The sequence below is a fragment of the Pipistrellus hanaki genome (assembly GCF_964339955.1).
Source record: "Pipistrellus hanaki genome assembly, chromosome: X".
Lineage (NCBI taxonomy): Eukaryota > Metazoa > Chordata > Mammalia > Chiroptera > Vespertilionidae > Pipistrellus > Pipistrellus hanaki.
The window spans coordinates 85,648,055-85,674,973 of NC_140524.1; the positions used below are offsets into that span (position 1 = coordinate 85,648,055).

Consider the following 26,919-nt stretch of genomic DNA (forward strand, 5'->3'; position numbering starts at 1 on the left):
ACCCTCCTTTCAACACAGTTAAGTAATAGCTTCAGTGCTTACCTTGTAGCAGATGCTGTTAACTACTTTACAAGTCTTATTTTTTAGTAAAATACAGTACTTCTGCCCAAGTCATAGTAAAAATCTTGCTAACCCTCAGGATGAATGATGTGAGGGATTTTGAAGGGAATTCACTGCCACCCCCTCATCATTTTTCCACCATTCCATTCAGTCTTTGTTCAACCATTCTTGATTTAATGCTATGGCTTACCATATAAAACCCCAACACACCAGTGGTTCCTCCTGATTTTTACACACCTCCTCATCACCTAGGATGAAAGCCTGAGGTTTCCTCAACTCTGCCTTCTTTCTGGTCATCTTATGTCCTGCTATATTGTTAATATAAAAAAAAACATTTAAACCTATAAAGAATTTTTGTGAATTTATTTGAGCCAAACTGTCAACAATTGCAGGGAAGCAGAACCTCAGCGGATTGAGATAATGCTCCAGAGAATGGTGGGTTTTCCTCTATTTTTATACATTTCAATCAAAGGAGGGACATAGGTGGGTTATATGAAATCCATTGGTGATAGACTAGAGAGGTGGGAGAAAGCAAAGCGGGGGGGCAGGGAGGGGAAAGACTCTGGGATTGGATATAAAGTAAAATGATAGACACATACTTAGGTGGGTGCAGGAACAATTAACATTATAACAATGAAGGAATTTGTAGTATCTGTCCTGGTGCTACAGGAACATTAGGTTGTGCCCCAAAGGGTCCAAAAACAGGGAAGTTACAACTTACCCAGACATTTCAAGGGTGTGGTATTACAGATGCAAAAAAGATAGATAGGCTCAGTTAAGGTAAAGGCTGACCTTGTCAGTGAAGATACTGGCCTAGGGTGTAATGGCCCACCATAACTACTTTTAGTTCAAGTTTAATTTCAAACCATCTTTTGTGGTTCCTTTAGGTCTCTGAGTTTACAAGACTGCCATGCAGGCCTTTCCTGAATTTCTCAGGTTAGCATGTGGCCCTTTTCGTCCACAATACCAACTCTCTGTTTTGGGTTTTTTTTTTCTGGAAGTTTAATCTTTCTTAACTTTCTCCATGCTTCAGTTCATCCTGAAACACCACTCTGACCATGATATTTCTTTATTTTTTTTAAAAATGAATGTAGAATATTAAAATGTTAGTAGTAGTTGCCACCTGGGTGAAAAGCAGGATGAATAGAAGAAAATGACAAAAGGGGACTCGCTTTTTAAAACTTGTCTTTTGTTCTTCTTGAATTTTATCATGTGAATGTATTAAAAATAAATAAAATTAAGATGTTAAAATATTCAATTATTTTTTAAAATATTTGAATGCTTTTTCATGAATAACTAAATGAAGTCTTTAGTCTTAAACCTGACAAATAAGTATTGCTATGACAAATAAGTATTGCCAAGCTACTTTTCCTGCCTGATATTATTCAGCTCTCCCCTATATATATACTCCACAGCCAGGTCTTCACTAGTGCCAAAAACAATTGTTCATTCTGTTCTTGCCACACAGAATGTTTCTTCTGTTTTTGTCATCAAAATCTTACCCATCTTTGAAGGCCCAGCTTAAAAACAACCTCTTCATTTATTTGATCCAGATAATCTATAACCCTAAAAGCCATTTATGCTTCTTTGAACACTTTTAGCACAGTTTTCTCAGGAAAAAGGAAGGAGTGAGAGCCTACTGAGTGCCAGAATGTAGACTCTTCACCCGTGCCCTTTAGAACATCCCATTCTCTGTGCATCAGTTTTTTCATCTATAAAATGGTCAAAATAGAAATACTTTTCTCATAGCGTTCATTCTTTCAACTATTGTATTTCGTTGGATGCCTGCTATGAGACAGGCACTGATCTGTATCCCGGAGATACAGTAGAAAATGACATACACAGAGCCTACTCTCATCAAGCTTACTTTTTATACCCATAAAACTCTTAAAACAGCACTTAGAACACAGTAAATGCTCAATAAATGTTATCTATTATTACTGATGTCATTGTTGTTGTTATTTCTATTTACAGAGAATGTATGTCCTCCATTAAAATCTTTCCCATGCTACGTCACTATGCCTATTTGTAAATATCTAATCCACAAATTCATTAAAGATAGGTTCCTTATTTTCTTATTTGTATTTTTCTCCTTCCTCTTGGAGCAAAGTACATTATGAGCACTCAATAAGTATTTGAGTAATTGATTGCTTAATTATTTAATTAAAGTTGTGCTTAAAATGCAAATACAGCTGTGGTACTAGAAGCCTGTTATGAGCTATCATTGATCTTCCTAGGGATATTTATTAATCAGCTAAGAACCAGTTCTTAAGGATAGGTTAAACATCTGAGAATAGAACTGAGAAGACCTCCAAACCAAATGTGAGCTGCATCATTGCCCAGACTAGGGCCCCTTATCTTATGACAACTTCATTGACAACTTCAAGTAAAATGCAGAAAATAAATTTCTAAAAATCAAGAGATCTTTCCCCTCCCTAGTTTTGTTTCTTTTACAATATCTGGTTTGGAAATTAAGGGAGAAAACACTTTTTTTTTTAAGAAAAAAATCCTTTATTCTTTTCATACCACAAACATGGAGTTCATTGCAATGCATTAATATTATAAAGCAAGATCCCCAAATGCAGTGACTGATTATTCACAGTAGACATATTAAGTTGAGAAGCTTATTTTTTTTCTCTCTTTGCTAAGGCACAGAGCCTGAGGCTATCTGCATTTTTATTACACTTTACTGTCTTGGTTTCACTTGAGGATTAAAAACAAAGTCGAGGTACGTACAGTGCAAGTATCCTGGTGGATTTTAGGATTTCTTGCTTTAGTGAAAGGAAGAATCTCATAAAGTACCTCAGATTATTGCTCAAGAAAGTATATCTACTTCCGTGATGACCTAGAAATTCAATCTTTTGTTTCTCCTACAAAAGATCACATTGTATTTTAGAATTCCTGTCCCTGTAGTTTTCTGTACAATATAAAGCCATGTTTTAAAAATAGATTTAGTTTAGATTTGAGGTGAAAATATCTATAATAGTTCTAGAATTTCTTGTGACTCCTCAGGAAGCGTTCAAACCACTTTGGGGTGGGGTGAAGTGGAGTGAAGAAGGAGGGAAGTAGGGGAGAGAAGGAGAGAACTGGGTCTAAATAAGGGGAAGAAGCCTGAGAGAGAGAGGTTATCAGCTGAGAGGAAGTGAATCCCTGTCAGAGTTCTCCCTCCCGTTCTGACAGATCCTCACTGAAAAACAATAGAAGTTCATTGCTCCTTTAAGAGAAAATATACAGTGTACTTATTTACTTAACTTTCTCTGCATTTTCTGATATGCAAAAAAGGGAGAAGGACTGAATGTGGTAGGATTTGGAAGTACAGTAGATGAGATCTTCCAGTTTACGGATTTGTAAAGAACAGGCTGGTAACTGGTTTGGCAGCTCTTGTCAGTAAGAGAAAAGAAAGGCGCTTTTCATTGGCCAGGAGGAGGAGAGCCAGGAACTTGAAACAGAGGCTCCAGGCATACAAGGTTCTTTGATTTGCAGTCAAATTGATTGTGAAGGGAGTCAAGGTCAGGAAGCTTTAGAAATGCTGTGAGGATAGTATAGGATTTAAGGAGTGCACTTCTTCAGTATATTCTCCCTCCAGACCCTCATTACACAGGTGATTAGTAGAATGAACCAAAAATCTGCAAGTATTGTTATCCAAAACATAGGGATTTCACGATAGAGACAAAAATGTTTGATTTCTGCTGGTTTGTCTTCTTTCATTTACCTTTAAGATTTCAACCTGCTTCAGTCCTCTTTTAGTATGAATTTACTGTTAAATGACACCAGTTCTATTTTTCTCTTTTATCCCCTTGAGAGTTTTCAAATTGCCTCTACTGGTCCTTGGGAACACTCCTGTGTTTTAATACCAGGAGGCATAATTATGTAATTACCCTGTGAACATTGTGCTACTTCTGGCCCAAATGACCATAGAAAGGAATGCTCCAATGGCCTCGGCAATTTTGGGAGAGAATGATATCTTTCAAATGTGGAATAAATAAAGCTCAGGAATAAATAGCTTGAGCTGAAATGTAAATGATTTAATGTAATGGTGTTGCAAGGTGAGAGCCACTTGACTTTGGTTCCTGCTGCAAATCATGAGATGCATTAGGAAAGCTTTTAAAGGGGAATCTATTTTTTTAAGAGAAAATTTGCATCAAGTTACATCATCCAAGCAGAGTAATTCAACTTTTCTCTTATATCTTTGAGACCAAAAATAATAATAATAATAATAATAATAATAATAATAATAATAAAGCAGAAGAAATGCTTCCTATGATCTCTTCCCTTCCCGTCACATTTCTTCATAAGTCTGTAAATGTAACTAAAACTAAAGATTTTGACAAATGAAGCAGGATATGAAGTTGATTGCTGCTTTTCTAAATTAAAATTAATGATACCCTTAAGGTACTTGAGTCTATGAAATCGACTTAATGTTGATGTAACCTGACTCCATTATCACAGAATGAGGCAGTTGCAGAGCATGAAAACCAATCAACAAACTTTCAAGGTGCATTTTAGAAATCAGTGAGGTGGAAGCTGAAGGTTTAACAATGGACAAAGGACTTGCTGTTTGGCCTCCTTTGCTTTCCGGTTGATAATATTCCTGGAGAAGTGTTGGGCTGGCTCTAGGCAGGGGCCATCATGCCTCACCTGTCATGCAAGGATGCACAGCTACTTCATTTTCGGCACTTCATGTTTGCCTCAGTACAGTCTGTGTGCTTTTCTGGTAGGTTGTACAGAACATAATAGGGGAGGGCACGTGAGAGTTAAGGGATGGATGGAGGAGAGAGGGAAGGAATAATAAAAGGTGTCAGAGATTAGGGAGAGAATCAGCATAGAAATATAAAATAGAAGTGGGAAACTCAGAGAGGAATGTAAAAAGAGGTGGATTAATTATGACTCAGATGGCACACATTAGCATCCATGCCATAAATCACACAAAATCAACGAATAATTATACTCCTACTCAGAGTGAGCACTGTGTTAGCACTGGTTGCTTTCTCATGATCTATCTTGGAGTCAAATGCAAGAAACTCTATTTAACTTATGTCTCAATGTCAAGAAAACAAATAAATTCAGGAAAAAGAGAATTCAGCCAACAAGCCCAAATGTTTTGCCATGGACCTGTACCTATCACAAGTGCTCATTCCAAACCTTATATCAGCCCATTTTTTTTTCAGTCACAACTCAAAACATATCAAAATTAGAAGAACAATGGATTTTAACTGAAAAGGATTACAATCAGCTGAAAGAATTTTAACTAAACTGTAATAAACCTCAGGAGAGTTTCCAGGATAGTGTTTGGGCACGTATTTATGAGTGTATGACAGTAAGGATTTGGAAGCTAGAATGAATTATGAAGGCAGGCCTTCTCCAACACAGACACATGCATTCAGAAAACCATACAAACTACAAAATTACAGGACAAACACTCATGTATAGACTGTAGAGAGTCATTTGTGGGCATGTGCATTGTTTATTCACTAGCATCACAACATAAGAAGAGTTGATTTTTTATGGGCTCATTAGTGTAGGTGTGAAGTCTGGTTCTTGCATGCCCATGGATATTTATCAAGTGTCTAGACAGACTGAGAGCCAGAACATCAAAATGTACATGCCCAGTTATATCTTTTCCCAAAGACTAGAGTAACCACAATTTATGTCTATAGTGCCAGTAAGAACACTTGGAAACTAGGAAGGTATCACATTGTCTAGCAATGTATTTCTACATCAGGAGGGACTCCTTGGATCTTCTAAACCTTCAGTGAAGATGAAAACTTTAAAGTAATTAACTAACAGGTCAAAGAAAAGGTGGGAACCCTTGAGAATTTAAAACAGCATTAAGGCCGGGACCGGTCTGGCTCAATGGATAGAGCGTCGGCTTGGGGACTGAAAGGTCCCGGGTTCGATTCCGGTCAAGGGCATGTACCTTGGTTGCGGGCATATCCCCAGTGGGGGGTGTGCAAGAGGCAGCCGATCGATGACTCTTTCTCATCAATGTTTCTAACTCTCTCTCTCTCTCCCTTCCTCTCTATACAAAATCAATAAAATATATTTAAAAAAATAAAATAAAAAATAAAACAGCATTAAGTAGCAACTAGTTTGATAAATTTATTTGAAATCATTTCTATGAGCCACAGTGTTGTCTGTACTTTCTACTCCTTCTTTTTTTACTTTTTTACCTCTTCAAAGCAATTTTAAAGAAAAAAATTAAGTAAAGACAGCCTTCAGAATACACAGAGGACTGAGCTTGGGTGAATAGTCACAGCTAGGAATGAAGTGTGTTACCATTAACTTCGATGAATGACTTGGTGCTCATTCCATTCTCCGCAAAATTACACTTTCAAGTTTTTCATAATCATACTTAGCATGGTACCTAACAGATAACAGGAACTCAGGAAGCCTTTCATTCATCCATTTATCAAATATTTATTGAGCATTTCTTATGTACTAGGCACTGTATGCTAAACTGTGACTGAGACAGATAATGTCCTTATCATCATGGATGAGGATATTGCATCCTAATAACTTTTTTGAATGAATGTGGAAACATTTCTTAATGGCATGAGAAAAGGGAGATCTCTACAAACAATGTACTATCTACAAAACTCATCAGAAATAAGTAAGTAAAGAAGAAGAAGAAATAGTCCTCATGGCTTTTGTAGGAGAAGAAAACTTTTTATTTCTTCCCTTCTAGGTTCTATGCCTAATCTAATTAAATTTACATAAGACATTAACAGGAAAAAAAACAAATTTAATTTCATGTATACAGGAACCCATAAAAATATAAAACTCAAAGAAGCGAGCAAAGCAGGCAGCTTTTATTTCTTTTAGACAAAGAAACAAATTTGTGAAGAATTAACAAGATAAGGGGGTTTACACTGAGTGGCCAGATTATTATGTTTTCAGAGATCATAATAATCTGGCCACTCAGTGTATTTAGGTTTGGGGTAGTAAATTGTAGTGAAGAAGTAACAAGATTTGTTATGCAGCCTTGTGGACCCAGAATTCCCTATCTCTGGTGACAAAAATGCCTTCCTTCCACCCGTATTTTCCGACATATAAGACGACTTTTGAAACGAAAAAACGTCAACCGAAAATCGGGGGCAAAAGACAAAAATTGCACAAAAATTACCCGCAGATCTTGACGGCAAAGTAAGTCTTTTCTTTGAAGTGGGGGGTAGTCTTATACAGCGAATATAGGCCTAAACCTATGTTTTAACTGTAAAATTAGGGGGTCATCTTATACGCAGGAAAATACAGTACTGGTACAGAGAGGATACCTTTCACATGGGAGATTCATTTTCTGCTTTCAGGGGGACAAAAGAGGTCAGAATGTCCTTGCACCAACTATTTCTTAAGTAACTTTAATTAAAAATAATCAATATGCCAGAGTGGCATATTTTAGGGTGGCATATTCTGTTTCACTTCACCTTCAAATATGATTGCTTAAAAAGTTGAATAAAACGAATATGGAGGAGATAGGGGCTCTTGGTTTGCCTTATTTTTTTTAATCCAGTATTGTAGGCACAATGCTATGAATGGTTTTCTCCTTTTTTGTTTTTAACTTTAATTAGCAAAAAGGAAAGAAAGGTGGGAAGAGAGGGAGGGAGAAGATGAAAAAGAGGAGAAGGGAAGGGAAAATAAGGGAAGGGAAGGAGAGGAAGAAAGGGAATGGGGGAGGGAAAGTCTTTCCAAAACCTCGTGTTGGGAATCTTGAAAAAGAAATCACTCATTCAAAATATAATGGTTATGGTGAAGATCCTTTAATAAATGGTTAGTTCATTAATTCACTCAATGAATATTAGTTGAGCACCTACTATATGACAGGTACTGTACTAGTCATGGGGAATATAGAAAGGGTAAAAGAGGTGTCCCTGTCCTCATGGAGAATATAAAAAAAAAGATTTAATTTTTCTCTGTCATGTTTTTACTGAAGAATTACTGCAAATTAGATTATGATTACTCACGGAGCAGATGGCAATTTTTCCCCCATCTGGGATAGTTCTAAAGAATAGACCCTGGTGTATCAATAGATAAGATTTCTTCCAGTTCTAAGCTATCATGATCTATGGTCTAATAGTAGAAACAGGATGTGTGCTTCCAAAAAGATGTGATACTTGTATTGCTTTTTATAAAAGGAAACCGATATTTCCTTTTAATTCAGAGGAAATTGAATTCTTTCTATCTCTTTAAATAATGCCATTTAAACTCCTTTGGCTCTTCCTTCTTTGTTCACCTTCTAATTCTCAACCCTACAGCCTTTTATTCTCACTTCCCTTTCTTTTAATGACTGAGACATAGTGCTTCATTCTAACTGGCTATACTTGATATCTCCAGTTAAAGGTTTCACCATTAGGTCAAATTTATTATATTACAAATGAATTCATAGACACATATACCATTCCTCCTCTTTCTAATTTGCCTATTTCCATCAGCGATACCGTCATTCTCCCAGAATTCCACATTGGAAAGCCAGAAGTTCTATTTGTTTCTTTAAAAATTAAATTCCAACACCAATAATTGATTCGTTTTTCTTCCAAAATACCTCCTAATATATACCTCCTTTTCCATTTCAGGCAACACAGTCTTAATTCTAACACATATCACCAAAAATCTTGTCAATTGCAAATCACATTTCTTTTATTTACCTAAATGCTAACATGATAAAGTGCTGTTCTCTTTTTGTTATTAGAGTGTAGTTAACATACATTCACATACATTGTATTAGTTTCAGATGCACAACATATTTATTCAACATTTATATACCTAATGAAGTGATCACCATAAGTGTAGGAACCATCTTTCACCGTACAATGTTATTATGATACTAGAGGCCCAATGCACAAAATTTGTGCAAGAGTAGGCCCTCATAGCCCTGGCTTTGTCCAGAAGGTCATCTAGAAGGTCATTCTGCTATTCAACCATTCAGCTGATTTGCATATTACCCTTTTATTATTATAGATTACTGACTATAATACCCTCTAGGTCCACTCATGTCACAAATGGAAAAAGATTTTATTCTTTTTTATAGCTGAGCAATATATATACCCTGTTTCCCCAAAAATAAGACAGTGTCTTATATTAATTTTTTCTCCCAAGGTTGAACTAGGTCTTATTTTCAGGGGATGTCTTATCTTTCCATGCGCTAGGTCTTATTTTCGGAGGATGTCTTATTTTGGGGGAAAATTCATTCATCTATTGTTGAGTACTTAGGGTTCTTCCATATCTTGGCTGTTGTAAATAATGCTGCCAAGAACATAGGGGTACATTTAGGCTTTTCATTTTCTTCTGATAGATGCCCAGAAGTGGAATTACTATGTCATATCATAGTTCTGTTTTCAATTTCAGAAGATCCTTCATACTATTTTCCATGAAGGTTGTTTACAATCCCACCAACATGCATATGGGTTCCCTTTTTTTCACATCCTTGCTAATATTTGTTGTTGTTGTTTTCAATCTTTATTGTCAAAAGTATTACATATATCCCCTTTTTCTTCCTTTAACTTCTTCTAGCCCTCTCCCCTCCTCATCCCCCCCACCCCAGGCCTCCACCACCCTATTATCTATATCCATGAGTTATGCATATATGCATACAAGTTTTTTGGTTGATCTTTTCCCACCCACCCACCCTCCCTCGCCTTTGTTTTGATAAGGTCATTCTGACAAGTATGAGGTGATATCTCATTATGGCTTTGATTTATGTTTCTCTGATGATTAATGATGTTAAGCATCTTTTCATGTGTCTGTTGGCCATCTGTATGTCTTCTTTGAAAAAACTATCTATTCAGGTCCTCTGCTTACTTTTTAATCAGACTGGTTGGGTTTTTTTATTTATGTTGAGCTGTATGATTCCTTTATTTTAGATATTATCTCTCATCAGGTATATCATTTGCAAATATCTTCTCCCATTCAGTGAGTTACCTTTTCATTTTGTTGATTGTTTCCTTCACTATGCAAAAGCTTTTTAGTTTGAGCTAATCTCATTTGTTTATTTTTGCTTTTCTTGTCCTTGCCTAGGGAGACGTATCCAAAGACAGTATTACTAAGACCAATGTCAAAGAGTTTGCTGCTTATGTTTTCTAGAATTTTTGTGGTTTCTCCTCTTACATTTAAGTATTTAATCCATTTTGAGTTTATTTTTGTATATGGTATAAGAAAGTGGTCCAGTGCTGTTGATTTTTTTTTCCTTTTCTTTTCCTGTTGCTGTTTCTTTTTTTGTTGTTGTTTATTTAAGTGTACATTCAATCCATGTAATACTTTTCTCCAAATTTTGTGAAAAGAAATATTTCATGCTTAATTCTTTCGTTATTTTAAGACTATTTCCTGAATATTTCCTTTCATTACTTGATATATTTTTAGTTTCAATCTCTCATGCATTTCCTAAGTTTAAGTTATTCAATTTTTATGTCATTCTAAATTCTTGACAACATTGAATATACTCTGTAAACTGCTGCTGGAGTTCTCCTTGTATAGGAAGGAAACGCCCTGCAGAAATCACAGGCCTATGATGGACTCAGATGCTGCATCTGTGTGATCTCTGTGAAACTACTAACATTGCTAGAGGACTTGTCCTGTGGAGCACTCATACTTCTTCCATTTACATGTTCCTCCTTGGGATTTTTTCTTAATACAAGAAAAGATTTCTGGATAGTGTCCATTCCCATATGGCCTCCTCATTCCCTCTTCCCCACCCCCAAAATTTTTAATTTCTTTATTGATTGAGGTATCACATATTTGTCCCCAACCCCCCCTTCCAATCCCCCAACCCTCCCCACGCATACCCCCACCCCCCTATTGTCCTTGACCACTTGTTAGGCACATATGTATGCACACAAGTCCTTTGGTTGATCTCTCCCTTTTATCCCCACCCTCCCTTTGAGGTCCAACAGTCTGACCCATGGCTCCTTATCTCTGGATCTGTTCTTGTTTATCAGTCTATGTTGTTCACCATTTCCCCTAGATGAGTGAGATCATGTCCTACTGGAAATATACTTATAAGAATCAAAAATGAGAAAAGCAGTAATGGTTATGCTGGAAGGCATATGAATCAGTCTGTAGTGAGTTTTTTTCTGGGCCAACAGTGCTGTATAGTTTCTTGAACATCATTTTGCTGGGGCTGACCAGCAACCCCTGAACGATGGATGAACCGATACTCAAACACAGTTTGACTGTGAAAGAGAGGGCTAAGGGGCCCCTGACTCTAGTAGCAAGTGCAGCCTCTATTGCCTACCTCGCTAGGTCTTTATTGGAATTTTTATCTTTAGATACATTCAGTAGGGTGAATAATTTGGGAGGACACATGTTTACATTGTCCTCTAGGCAAGGGCATCCAGGGATTAAGCATAAGGATTCCAGTAAACACTCAGGGGTCTGCATATACACAAACTTGTTTGGAAAGGCCAAGGAATAATTAGGGGCACCACCTTCGGCACTCCTCTAAGTCAGAATTCCGATAAATAGGAATGTCCTTTTATCAGAATGTCCTCCTTACAACTTTCCAACCAAGTCTCATGTGCTCACTAACATCATTTGTTGAATAAACTGTCTTTTCCCCTTTGTATATTCTTGTCTCCTTTATTATAGATTAATTGACCATATAAGTATGGATTTGTGGACTCTCTATTCTGTTCCATTGAACTATGTGCTTTTGTGCCAGTATCATGCATGCTGTTTTGATTATTATAGCTTTGTAATATAATTTTAAATCAGGGAACATGATGCTTTCAACTCTATTCTTCTTTTTCAAGATTGCTTTGACTATTTGGGGTCTTTTGTGGTTGCATACAAATTTTAGTATTATTTGTTCTAGTTCTATGATAAATGCCATTAGTGTTTTGATAGGGATTGCACTGTATCTGTAGATTGATTTGGGTAGTATGGACTTTTTAATGATATTAATTATCAAATCCATAAACATGGTCTATCTATTTATTTGTGTCTTCAATTGCTTTCATAAATGTGTTAGGTTTTCAGAGTATAGGTCTTTCACCTCTTTGTTTAAATTTATTCCTAGGTGTTTTATTCTTTTTCATGAAGTTGAATATGAGATTTTTTTAATTTCTCCTTCTGAATGTTCATTATTAGTGTATATGCAGTTGATTTCTATATATTAATTTTGTATCTTACAACTTTACTGAATACATTTATTAGTCCTAATTTTAAGTAACTTCAATTTGTAAGGATCTTATGTGCCTTTATGTTTTTCTTAAAATTATTTCTTTGTTTATTTAAGTGTACATTCAATCCATGTAATACTTTTCTCCAAATTTTGTGAAAAGAAATATTTCATGCTTAATTCTTTCGTTATTTTAAGACTATTTCCTGAATATTTCCTTTCATTACTTGATATATTTTTAGTTTCAATCTCTCATGCATTTCCTAAGTTTAAGTTATTCAATTTTTATGTCATTCTAAATTCTTGACAACATTGAATATACTCTGTAAACTGCTGCTGGAGTTCTCCTTGTATAGGAAGGAAACGCCCTGCAGAAATCACAGGCCTATGATGGACTCAGATGCTGCATCTGTGTGATCTCTGTGAAACTACTAACATCATTGCTAGAGGACTTGTCCTGTGGAGCACTCATACTTCTTCCATTTACATGTTCCTCCTTGGGATTTTTTCTTAATACAAGAAAAGATTTCTGGATAGTGTCCATTCCCATATGGCCTCCTCATTCCCTCTTCCCCACCCCCAAAATTTCACATTCATCTCTTGATTAATCAGTTCATAAAATTACCCATTCGGCATTTAGAACTAATTACATATTCCAAAAATTAATTTGCATGTGTTCTTCTAACATCCATCTCTATAATCTTATGATATCACATTCTTCATGACCAGAAACTGACCTGCGATGGGATCATAAAATATATTGATCACTAAGATATTATAGATCTGACAATAGATTTGGTCTGAATTTAATATATTAATTGATTGAGAATAAATAAATTAGAAGGCTAGATGCTTATGAAATATTTATAAAATGCTTTTTTACAAAATTTCATCTATAAAATAGTAAGCATTTAAGAGCAAGAGCCAGATTGAATAAGTTTGAAATCTGACTTTGCAGGTTTACTAAGCACTTAAGCTAGCCAAGTTATGTTTTGTTTTCTTTTGTTTTTAACCTTTTATACTTCAGTTTCTACATCAATAAAGTGGGGAAATAATATTACTTCCTAATATAGAATTATAATAAAGATTAAATAAATTAATAACTTCATTAATGAAGTGCTTAATAAAGATTAGCTGTTTTTGTACTGTATGTGGTGTGTTGCACATTATCACCTATTCCTCTGCATTTATTAACCATAATATCAACAATAACAGTAGCCAATGACATTCACTGAGCAATTATCATGTGACAGAAACTAGGCCAAATACTTCACATGTTTCATCTTATTTAATTCCCACCGAAGTCATGTAGTTGTTCTATTTTACTGATAAAGAAAGTTAAGATTTTTCACTCAAGGATGTGCAGCATGCACTCAGAGCCAGTGGGCATTCTCTCTCTCTCTCTCTCTCTCTCTCTCTCTCTCTCTCTCTCTCTCTCTCTTTATCTCACTTCTCCTCTCTCTTTCCCCTTCCCTTCCCTCTCTCGTATACACATGCGTGAACATACACACATATCCATTGCTTTGATCAACTAGTTACTAAACAAATATTTGCTACCACTTAATATGTGCAGAGTTCAGTGTATCCCACAGGAGAGAGGGTAGGAGAAGAGAGATTAGCAAAGAATGGCCTATATTATGAAGGAGCTTACAATCCATTACAAGATATACTCATATTCATATAACTAAAATGAATGAAATGATAAGAAGTACTTCAAGTGTAAACAATGTGCTGTGAGAAGGCTGAGGAAGCAACCACTTTTAACCTGGGGATTGGAAAGTAAGCATAAAAACATATAAAAGCTTTGAACTGGGAGAGAAGAATAAGCATTCCAGAGAGAAGGAGCAGGACAAACAAGTCACACAAGTGTTATATTGGATGGAATATCACAGGACAGGCAGGTAGAGTATGTCAGGGAGTGCAGGTCATAGGCTGGGAAGGTAGCATTGAAATGTTCCTCATGCTTTTCTGTGCAAACACTACATTTTTTTTTGGAAGTTCACTTGGTTTTTCCAAGAAAGATGGATAAGGTTATGGAGAAAGTGGGGGGGGGGGGGCAGGAAATTGTTCTGGATATATGCTAGATACTTGATTGATATTGGAAGGTTAGAGTTGGCTTTGAACCAGGCTACCTGAGCAACTTTCTTGGTAAGCTTGAGATCTATCTTACCTCTTGGGAATTCTTCATAGCACAAGGGCAAACCACTTGAGCTCTGATGGCTCTGGCCAAGCACTAGCTAGCCCCTTGTTTAGCATGAGCTGTTCAGAACCAAATCAAGATCTAGTATTGTGGAGCTAGGATGTGGATGTTTGGGACCACCACTGGTTGGCATAATGTCAGATGACAAAGTATACCATTTCACTCATAAGATTCGTCCTTTCTTTCCCCACTCAGAATGGAATTTACTAAACTATCAGGACATTGTGTCTGTATATTATAGAAAAATCTAATAAGAAAAACATGGTAATTTTTACTCTATGCCAGCTAAAGATATAATTCCTAGTAATCCACAAATCCACTAAAAACTAAAATCTGAACATTTCTTTCATCTAATTATCCACCCTGTAAATACCCTAAATTTAACCTTGCCTCTATTTTTTTATACTTAAGTATTAATCAACCATTTGGTTACTTATTACCAATGATTAATTATGACTCAATGATCCATTAATTATTGATCAATATTGTTCCAAAAAGCATTAGTCAAAAACAATAAACTTAGTCAAGGAGTAAGATAAAATATGTCACTTCTGAGGCCCTTTAGTCACCTGATATTATAGTGAATGGCAACTCCCTAACCTTTTCATATTATAGTGAATGGCAACCTCCCTAACATTTTCATGAAAAATTTAGAATTTGTATTTTTGTTGATACTAATTAGAGCAGTAGTTCATTTGTGGCTGCCAGTGAGGCTTTATTTTCAATCCATTTTAACATTTAAGAGAGCAAATTTTTTTGTTGTTTGACCTTGGTTTCATAAAAATGGGTTTTGGAAGCCACAAACAATAAGTGGATATTGAAACCAGGGTTGCCCAGACGGTGTTGCTCAGTGGTTGAGCATCAACCCATGAGCCGAGAGGTTACCGGTTTGATTCCCTGTCAGGGCACATGCCTGCGTTGTGAGCTCAATCCTTGATACAGATAATGCAGGAGGCAGCTAATTGATGTTTCTCTCTAGTTGATATTTCTTTCTTTCTTTCTTTCTTTCTTTCTTTCTTTCTTTCTTTCTCTCTCTCTCTCTCTCTCTCTCTCTCTCTCTCTCTCTCTCTCTCTCTCTCTCTCTCTCTCTCTCTCTCCCTCTCTCTCTCATCAATAAAAACATATTTTTAAAAACAGGGTTATAAATTGTTGCTTTACTATTCCAACCTTATAGGCCCAAAAGATCTTACCAGAAAGTATACATTGTTTTAATTGTTCCTCATTATATATGATTTGAAAACATCATCTGTCTCCTCTTCATCCCAGGTTGCTGTTGAGGACCGCATCAGGCAGCTGCATGAAGCTCACAGGGACTTTGGCCCAGCGTCCCAGCACTTTCTTTCCAGTAAGTCATTGTCAGCTTTCAGTTGCTAAGAAATGAGTTGAATTACCATCATCTCTGCTAAATGCACTGGCAGCATAAATCATCCCAAGAGATAACTTGGTGGGTGAATTTAGGAGGTTAGGAAGAGGAAGACCAATTAGATCATTTTGTCCAGTCTTCAGCTAATGCATAACTGTTTCCTACAATGTATTCTCAAGTGCTAACTTGGGTAATATTTTTAAGTCTTTAGTTCTGCTTATAGCAGTTAACTTCATACAGCTGGTAATTATGCTATCATGTAATTATATGATAATTCAATATGTGTTACTGTGAATCTATAATTCGTTATCTCTATATAACTTATTAAATACTCCCTGCTTCTTTTCCCTAACTATTCTTATTGCTATTTTATTCATGACCTCTACTCATTATTTATATTATCCAGTTTTTATAATTAATTATATTATTTATATATCCTTAATAAATAGTCTCTTTTTAATAAAAATTAATATTAAGAGGAATAGCCTTAGTTAACTGAAAGTTTCCTATTGGAACACCCTATTCATATAAAAATCCACATTAAATTATCAAGCTTCTGTTTTCCTCTGACTAATGTTCATTTACACCACTGTTTCTTTATTACAAAAGTATATATGTTGAGTTTTTTGGTATTTAAGAAACCATACTGCTACCACATGGAGTTAACATCTGATAACATTTTGGTGTAGTTCCTTCTGGCCACACCAGGGTATGTATAAGGGGTTAGCCATCATTTTAAGGCACTTATTTTGTGCCTGGCCATGTTACAAATATGATTTAATCTTTATAACAACCTGTCAGGTAGATACCATTATTATACCCATTTTAAAGATGAGGGAATCTCAGTCACACAGGTAGCAGATGATAGAGCCAGGATTCAAACCCAAGAAGTTGGCTTCATAGTCTGATGTTGTTTTTTCTTTTCTTTTTCTTTTTCTTATTTATTTATTTATTTATTTGTGTGTGTGTGTGTGTGTGTGTGTGTGTGTGTGTGTGTGTGTGTGTGTTTCAGAGAGAGAGAGATAGAAACATCAATGATGAGAGAAAATCATCAACCAGCTGCCTTCTGCAAACCCCCTACTGGGAATCAAGCCCAAATGAAACCCAACCACAACTAGAATCGAACTGTGACCTCCTGGTTTATGGGGTTGATGCTCAACCACTGAGGCACACCAGCTGGGCTTTAGCATCTGTTTGTTTTTGTTTTGTTTTTAAAAAAATCTTTGTTGTTTAAAGTATTATGTAAGTCTCTTTTTTTCCCCATTGACCTCTCCCTGCTACTCCCACCCCCCAGCACATGCCCTCACCCCCCTACTGTCTATGTCCATTAGTTATGCTTATATGCATGCATACAAGTCCTTTGGTTGATCTCTTACTGCTCCCCCCTCCCCCTCCGCCTTCCCTCTTGGGTTGAATGGTGTGTTTGATGCTTCTATGTCTCTGGCTCTATTTTTGTTCATCAGGTTATGTTGTTCATTATATTCCTCAAATGAGTGATATTTATCTTTCTCTAACTAGCTTATTTTGTGTAGCACAATGCTCTATAGGTCCATCCATGCTGTTGCAAATGATAAGAATTCCTTCTTTGTTGCAGCAGCACAGTATTCCATTGTGTAGATGTACCACCGTTTTTTAATCCACTCATCTGCTGATGGGCACCTGGGCTGTTTCCAAATATTAGCTATTGTAAATTGTGCTGCTATGAAATAGGGGTGCATATATCCTTTCTGATTGGTGTTCCTGGTTTCTTGGGATATATTCCTAGCAGTGGGATTACTGAGTCAAATGGGAGTTCCATTTTTCATTTTTTGAGGAAATTCCATACTGTTTTCGACTGTGGCTGCACCAGTCTGCATTCCCACCAGCAGTGACGAGGGTTCCTTTTCTTCCACATCTTCTCCAGCACTTGTCATTTGTTGATTTCTTGATGTTAGCCATTTTGACAGTTGTGAGATGGTACCTCATTTTCATTTTGATTTTTATTTCTCAGATGATTACTGACTTTGAGCATGTTTTCATATATCTCTTGGTCTTCTGTATGTCCTCTTTCAAAAAGTATCTATTTAGGTCCTTGGCCCATTTTTTGATTGGATTATTTATCTTCCTTTTGTTACGTTTTATGGGTTCCCTGTAAACTTTGGAGATTAAACTCTTATCAGATATAACATTGGCAAATATGTTCTCCCGGCGTTGGGCTTTCTTGTTGTTTTGTTGATTGTTTCTTTGGCTGTGCAGAAGCTTTTTATCTTGATGTAGTCCCATTTGTTTATTTTCTCTTTAGTTTCCATTGTCTAAGGAGTGGTATTGGTAAAGATATTGCTATGACATATGTCTGATATTTTGCTGCCTTTGGATGCTTCTAAGATTTTTATGGTGTCCTGTCTTACCTTTAAGTCCTTTATCCATTTTTATCTTTGTTTATGGTGTAAGTTGGTTGTTCTATATTCTTTCTTCTTCTTTCTTTCTTCTTTCTTTCTTCTTCTTTCTTTCTTTTCTTTCTTTCTGTCTTTCTTTCTTTCTTTTCTTTCTTTCTTTTCTTTCTTTCTTTTTCTTTCTTTCTTTCTTTTTTTTTGCATATATCTGTCTAATTTCCCCAACACCATTTATTGAAGAGACTGTCTTGACTTTATTGTATGCTCTTACCTCCTTTGTCAAATATTAATTGAGCATAATAACGAGTCAATTTCTGGGTTCTCTGTTCTGTTCCATTGGTCTATATGTCCGTTCTTGTGCCAGTACCATGCAGTTTTGAGAACCGTGGCTTGGTAATATTGGTTGATATCTGGTATTGTGATCCCTCCAACTTTGTTCTTCTCTCTCAGGATTGCTGCAGCTTTTCGGGGTCTCTCTCTCTCTCTCTCTCTTTTTTTTAATTCCATATGAATTTTTGGAGAGTTCATTCTAGGTCTGTGAAATATGCCGTTGGTATTTTAATGGGAATTGCATTGAATCTATAGATTGTTTTTGGGTAGTATGAACATTTTAATGATGTTGATTCTACCAATCCATGAACACGATATATTCATCCATTTGTTTATGTCTTCCTCTATCTCTTCTTTCACTGTCCTGTAGTTTTCCAAGTACAGGTTTTTTTTACCTCCTTAGTGAATTTATTTCTAGGTATCTTAATTTTTTTGTTGCAATGGTAAATGGGATTTTTTTTTTTTTAGTTTCTCTTTCTGTAGTTAATATTGGTGTAGAGAAAAACCATAGCTTTTTGGGTGTTAATTTTGTATCCTGCTACATTGCCGAATTCATTTATTAAGTAAAGTAGGTCTTTTTGTTTGTTTGTTTTTTAGGAAAAGATTTTTTCCCCCAAGTGTTCCATTTATTTTTTTTATTTAAATTCTTTATTGTTTAAAGTATTACATAAGTCTCCTTTTCCTCTCATTGACCTCTCCCAAACCACTCCCACCCAAGTCTAGTAGTTTTTTATGGAGTCTTAAGGGTTTTCTATGTATAATATCATGTCATCTGTGAATAATGACAGTTTTACTTCTTTTCCAATTTGGATACCTTTTATTTCTTCTTCTTGTCTGATCACTATGGCTAGTACTTCAAGTACTATGTCAAATGGGCATGGTGAGAGTGGGCATCCCTGTGTTGTTCCTGTTCTTAGGGGAAATGAGTTTAGTTTTTGCTCCTTAAGTATGATGTTGGCTGTAGTTTTGTCATATAAGACCTTTATTATGTTAAGATATGATCCCTTTATTCCCACTTTGCTGAGAGTTTTTATCAAGAAAGGGTGTTGGATTTTGTCAAATGCTTTCTTCACATCAATTGATATGATTATGTGATTTTTGTCTCTCCATTTGTTTATGTGATGTATCACATTTATTGATTTGCAGATATTGTACCAACACTACATCCCCAGTATAAATTCCATTTGGTCATGGTATGTGATCTTTCTAATGTAATGCTGGATCCAATTTGCTAGAATTTTTTGACGATTTTAGCATCTATGTTCATCAGGAATATTGGCCTGAAATTCTCTTTCTTTGTAGTGTCTGGTTTAGGGATTAGAGTAATACTAGCTTCACAGAAGGAGCTTAGAAGTGTGCCTTTCTCTTGAATTTTTTTTTTAATAATCTGAGAAGGGTAGGTTTTAGTTCTACTTTCTATGTTTGATAAAACTCCCCTGTAAAGCCACCCAGACCAGGGCTTTTGTTTCCTGGAATTTTTTATTACTATTTCAATTTCATTAGTAGTTATCAGCCTATTGAGGTTTTTGTATTCTTCCTGATTGAGTCTTGGAAGCGTGTATTTTTCTAGGAATGTGTCCATTTTGTCTAGGTTGTCAAGTTTGTTGGAGTAGAGTTGTTCATAGTATTCTTTTACAATCCTTTGTATGTCTGTGGGGTTAGTTGTTACTTCACCTCTTTCATTTCTGACTTTGTTTATTTGGGTCCGTTCTCTTTGTTTCTTGGTGAGCCTGGCTAGAGGTTCATCAGTCTTATTTATCCTTTCAAAGAACCAGCTCTTGGTTTTATTGATCTTTTGGTGTGTGTTTTATATATATGTTGTGTATTTCTGCTCTGATCTTTATTATTTCCTTCCTTCTGCTTACTATGGGCTTTTCTTGTTGCTCTTTTTCTAATTATTTATGTGGTAGGGTTAGATAATTTATTAGAGTCTGTTTTTAAACAACCATACCGGGCTGTCTTTTACTTGGTTTGCATGTTATAGGGAGGAAATAATTTTATATTATCTCCCTTCATTCTTCTGACTTCTTTTATTGCCATTTTTCTAGTCCGTTCTTCTTCGTTATATTAATAAAAAGATCCATGCTAACAAACATCTTAAAGTATTTGAAAAGATGCTTTTATGTGTCTCTCCTGATGGTCCTATCTTTTTCTATACATTAATAATGTATCAAGAAGTTTTCTTATTTTCTTATTATTTGCATACAGCTGTTATTTGAGCAGTGTCACACAGGCTTCAGAGGTGCCAAGATAAAAGGATCAGGCTAAAGTAGTGTGTGTAGTTGAGTGGAATTATGGTTTTCCTGAATGTCTCTAGAACAGTTATTTTTAACATTTTTCATCTAATGGCACACATAAATTACTGAAGTTCTGCAGCACACCCAAATATATATATATATATATATATATATATATATATATATATATATATATATATATATATATATATATAAATTTGCCAATCTGACAAAAAAATAGGTATAATTTTGATTAATTGACAATGGATGGCTATTGTGTTGGCTGTTGTCATTTTTTTTATTTAACAATCTAAGGGGAAAGAGGTCGGTGCACCTGGCTAAATAGTCAGGTATTACATGTTTTAAAAATGCTTGTGACACGTTAGTTGAAAAGCACTGCTCTAAAGAAAGGAGCATCAAAGAGCAAGACATTCCGACTAAGAAAATGGGAACACATTGATGTTCTAGAGCAGTGATTTTCAATCCATGCCCTGCTGATTTTGCCATCTGTATTTTTCCAAATCTCTAGTCTGCTTAAATTGCCTTGGTGGCAGCCATTCTATTTTATTTAATTGAGATTAAATATGATAACATACTTGTAAGTGACTCATAAACCATAAATAAAAATATTACTATTATAAATATTAATTACTCCTCAGACATCATGTATATTTATTCATTCTTCATTCTCTCTGCATGCCCCACCTGAATTCCCATGTCTTCCCCATTAAAACTGTTCTGAGCAAATGATATGTTATACTTATTTAACCCAGGTGACCGGTAAAGTTTAATGTATACTTCTCCTGGGTTATTTGCATTTTAATAGGATGAAAAGCCATAAACCTGAGGAATGGCTCTCTGGTAGTAGAAAGTCAACTGTAATCTCTGAGCTGTGAGGAAAGAACTTTGAAGGGCCGTGTGCACACCATTCAAAGCATATCACACAGGTACCCACTTCCAAAAAAGTCAGGCTTAAAGAAACACATACTCCTGAAGACACTCATCTACCCACTTAAAGGAAGCCAGCCCTAGAACTCACCAATTTTTTGGATACTCATGCGAAGTATCAATATATGCTTAAAAGCCCTGTTTACAGATATCAAAAATTACCAATGTGTTTTAAGAGGTAGTTGAAAAATAGGACAGTGAGACTGAAGACTAGATAGAGATTTTTTTAATGTTGTTCTTTTGAAAATTATAAAAGTAATATATACTCCTGAAATAATAAATTTTGGAAAGCAAAGAGTACAAACAGGGCAAGAAAATTATTATTAAAATGTAGTTTATAAACTGTCTTTCTCTTGGTGTGTGTGTGTGTGTGTGTGTGTGTGTGTGTGTGTGTGTGTGTTCAGATTCTGATTTTTTTCTTTGGAAACATAATATATAAAGATTTTTAAAAGACATATTATAGTTTTATGTCCAGAATTCCCCTCTTAGAACTATAATAAAATATTTTTGTGTGTTTAAATATTCCTGACAGTAATTTTTTGAATGGCTGAGTAGTAGTCCCTTTTGTGGCTATACTAGATTTACTAAGGCAATTCTGAATCACTCAATGTTAAGCATGTTAAGCTTGTTTCAAATTTTTCATTAGTATAGCCAAAATTGTGACTACCATTATTTGTCCACCTTTATAAATACCTCACATTTTTCCTACAAGATAAATGCCTCAAAATGGGCCCTGGCCAGATGGCTCATTTGTTTGGAGCATCACCCTATACACCACAAATGGCAAGATCAGTTCCAGGTCAGGGCACATACAAAGGTTGTAAGTCCCATCCCCAGTAGGGGTCCATAGGAGAGGCAACAGATCAAAGTTTCTCTCTCACATCAATCTTTCTTTTCTCTCCTCTCCCTCTCCCTCTCCCTCTCCCTCTCCCTCTCCCTCTCCCTCTCCCTCTCCCTCTCCCTCTCCCTCTCCCTCTCCCTCTCCCTCTCCCTCTCTCTCTCTCCCTCCCTCTCCCCTTTTCTCTCTCTCAAATCAATAATTTAAAAATGCCTCAATATTAAAGAATGTTTACATTGATAATGTTTTTTATCTGTATTACCAAATGACCTCCAGAAAGTGACACCAGATTTTGGGTGCACCATCAAAACCATATTTGAGGCATAACACCTCTGAAACCACTTATCAGCTATTAAATTGTGGTTCTATAAAAGAAAAAACAGCTTCCCCTCAGCAAATAAAAATGTTTTAAACAATACCACTGAGGTCATAATAAATGAGTTTTAATTTATATATGTCTAGTTATTTGCTTCCAGATTCCTAGAAATAATAATAGGGTGATTTCTGAGGTTTAGAAATTACAAAGAAAAGAAAAATAAAGATGATCTATTAACTGCATCCCCTGCCCCCACAAATATGCTCACTGTCTATCTCTCTTTTTATTATTTCTCTCTTTTCATTCTATTCTGTGTGTATGTCACACATGCACACGCGGGTGCGTGCATGCGCATGCGCACACACACGCACACACGCACACACCACTTTGATAATTACATTACCATCTGTCTTTGTTTTTTATCAGTAGAGAGAGGCAACCTTTAACTAAAGAAAAGTATTCACTGTTTCTTCTTGGTGGCCCAATCTCTACTTGTTAAGGAAGTCATTTCTTTTATCTTAGATCTGAGAGAAAATGAGAAGAGAAAAGCATTGTAAAACATGACCCTTATCCATTGATAGACACTAGTTTGCCTTTAATTTTAGCTTTAATAATCTACCACTTCAAATTGACTTCTGCATCTTAAACCAAGAAAAAAAAGAGAAATTCTAACAGTGTGACTTTTTAATTTTTTATTATTTTAAAATATTATTATATAATACATATTATATATAATATATTAGAATGTATGTAATTGGAAGATACAGTGTCAGTCTCTTCATATGTCAATGACCAAGAAAGTACTGTAGTTAGCATTGGCACATCAGTCTGAAAATTGTCCATCTCTTGTTATTTTCAAGAATTTGAGACCTTTAAAAAGAATATTAAGATCTTTTTTCTGGCCATGCTCTCAATTATTTGGGCTTCTGTTAGAAATTTTACTTTACTCATCAAGAAGGATAACTATAGATGTGGATGAAGGAAGAAATTCTTCTATAACAGTAAAAAGAACTTACAGTTGTAACATTTTATAAGTTCTAGAATTCCCTAAAGGAGCATTTCCAAGCCAAGTTCCTGAGAATAGTAATGTTTGATATTATCTTAACTCTCCCTTGAAAAAATTGTTAATACATATAAAACCTTTAGAACAGTGTCTAGCATATAGTAAGTGCTATGCAAGTGTTTGCCATTACCATCAGTATTACTGTCATTATTACTAACCAATTCAATAGCATAAGTTAGTATTATAGTCAAACTAGATGTGAAATTACCATTCATTCTCTTGCATTTAATTTTCAGGATAAGTAGTTTCTCCTTTTCTGAAGATGTTTTCCATCAATCTAATAAAAATAAAAAAAAGTCTAGTGTTTTGTACATTATAAGATCTCAATGGCTATTTGTGTAACTAATGAATAAATGAATAATTAATGGGTAGACCCTAATCTCTGTAAGGATAGGATGCTTTTACTCTTGTTGACAGTTACATTCTCTAGTATCTCACATGGTATCTGGTACTTGGTAGATGTTCAATAAAATCATTTGCAGAATGAACTATGTCTTATACCCAAAAGAAGAGGTAAATTTTCTCCTGACATTGATAATACACAGTGGCACGATATTTAACATAGTGACTATCACACAATATACACTCAATAAATAGTCACTTTTTATGTTACTTCTCAGCGAGGACTAATAGCACCATAACTTTACATGGCCCCTTTTTTAAATTCTACTGTGCCATGTAATAAATATATTAAGGGGGAAAGCTGACTTGAAAATACAAATGATCACAACTATATTAGAAAATAAAATAGAAATGACAAAGGTACACAAAAAGAAGAGACTAAAAATATATATCAAAATGCAAACAGCCATTGTGTTTTTCTTTTAACTTTTGCAGAGTTTTGGTAATAAGCATGTATTACTTTTATAATGGAAAAAAGCAATAAAGGAAAAAAAGAAATTTTATTCTCAAGCTTTTAACCCAGTGACCTCTTGCAATATCAAACTCTAACGATTGGCTATGGAACTCTGTAAGACGAATTTCCTTTTTACTATTTGTTCTGAATTTAAAAGCTGTGAGTTTTATTGAATGATTGTCTGGTTTTCAGATTATAAGATGCTGTAAAAAGAAAAAACTGATCAGTCCTGCAGGCTCTATAACTGGAACTGCCTTCATCAGATTCCTGGTTAACTCTTTGTTTTGTTAAAGCAGCCCAAAGCATTTATAGTGTTTCCTTGCCACATGGGCTAAAAAGTCTTGGCATCTTGAAAGTTGCCAAACTTTCACCCCACTCCCCCAACTCACACACTTAATAAAAAAAATGGGGGGGGGGACTTTAAGCATATCTGATAGTTGCTGACATTTTACTTAACGGTACTCTAAACTATTCTACTTCCTTGGGAGATGATGGATGAATTTGAAATGTGAGTGGGCCAATAATTTAAAGCCTCAGATTGGCTTAAAGAAGCCATCATGATAAAAATCAGCAAGAAGTTTGCAAGTATGATGTGAGATGATTTTCAGCCTAAAGCTCTCCATCGGGTAAAATCTCAGAGCAAAATAATTGGGCCAATTTCTTCAGTCACGGGCTATCCTCGGTGTTGGAAATTTGGGACAAATGCCATCTAATCTATCAGTGATTCTGGTAACGCCTCCATAAATTCAAAGATAGCCTTTCAGATCCCACAAAAAGCCATCACAGTGATGATAATTATGCTCTTTTCTCAAAACCTATTTCTATTACCCTGAGCCCATATTTATATTCCCCAATAAGACCTTAGATTTATTTACTTTAGGTTATCCTCAGTAACAAAATTTTGTATTGTTGGTCCTATATGTCTATTTATTTGAGCAAGTAAGGAAACTTAGGAAAGTTCTCAGTTTCTGTGGTGGGAATTTGTGCATCAGAACTGGCTCATACTGGCTTGAGAGAGCCAGTTGTCAAATAAAGAAGAATTGTGAGCCAGTTGTTAAACCAATCTTTGGTAGCTTGAAGTCAGCCATATGGGAGTTTATCCCACAAAAATTGGCAAATACTGCAAATCAAGACTTTTTTTTTTTCTTTTTTGTATAGCTGCCTTACCAGAACACTGCCAAATTTATTTTTCAGATCAGCCAAGTCCCTGGAGATAAAGCTCAAGATCCAAATATCTACCTGCCTTAGATAGGATGACCGCAGGTCCTGGTTACTCTGGGATGTTCTTGGGTTTAGCCCTGAAATTCTCATGTCCCAGGAAACTTCCTCAGTCCTAGGCATACGAGGATGGTTGGTCACCCTAGACTCAGGTAAAGTTCTGTGGAAATAGAGCCCTAGACAAAGATTCTTGTACAAGTAACTTATTAGGAGAGCAGCTCTTATGTGAAAGAGAATAAAGGGAGCAGGATAAGGTAGAGGGAATGCTGGTCAGGAAGTCCAGTGAGGAGGTAAAGACTAACTTCAGCCTGATCCCATAGGGAGCCGTGGAACACGCATTGTACCATGGAGTTGGCCCCATGTTTAGGCAAGGGAGCTGGGATTTTGCTTCCCCAGGCCAATCAATTATTGGCTATGGATTTCTGGGGAGTAGAGGACTACAAGGCAGTTCCCATTTTATAGGAAGGTTTTCTGGAGACCAGAACAATGAGCTCATAACCAGCCGACATTCACAGTGGCTGGAGATGAGTGTGAGCATGGGGGAAAAGGGATCTAAGTGAGACATTAATAACATTAACCTCTCCCAGATTTTATGAAGCTGCTTTGGTACTCCATACATAATCTGGCTTTAAAGCTAAGGGGTGACATTAGTTTGATCACTCCTTCATCATGGACCTGCATGGAAATTAATCCAGTAGCATGGCACAGATGAAACAAATGCCTAGTTCTTTCTTATTTCATCTTCCTCATTATGGCAGTCCTCTGGACCTCATAGGGACTTATTGCAGGGAGACCAGCACCACAATTCTAAATCAGTTTCATGGAACATGGGCACTATTTTAGTAGAATGCTGGCTCTGAAAAGTACATTTTTACACTTCCAAGAAAATAAGGGCATTTGTGAGTTTGGCCTAGAGTAGCTTTTTGTCATCTGTCTCAAAATATAAAGCTTTGCACAACATAAATGGGGAATCACATCCCTATGGGCAAAAAATCATTACTTTCGTTTTCCA

The 26,919-nt window shown here is 35.7% G+C and overlaps 1 protein-coding gene across 3 annotated transcripts in view; it reads left to right on the forward strand.

Annotated features, from left to right (window-relative positions):
* The window catches only part of DMD (dystrophin), a 2,141,216-nt gene that overhangs the window by 1,873,886 nt on the left and 240,411 nt on the right, over positions 1 to 26,919 (forward strand). For all 3 annotated transcript variants that reach the window (XM_084869361.1, XM_084869360.1, XM_084869362.1), the window contains one exon: positions 15,633 to 15,711. In XM_084869361.1, the coding sequence (XP_084725487.1) occupies positions 15,633 to 15,711 (79 nt within the window). The remainder of the gene's footprint in view (positions 1 to 15,632; positions 15,712 to 26,919) is intronic.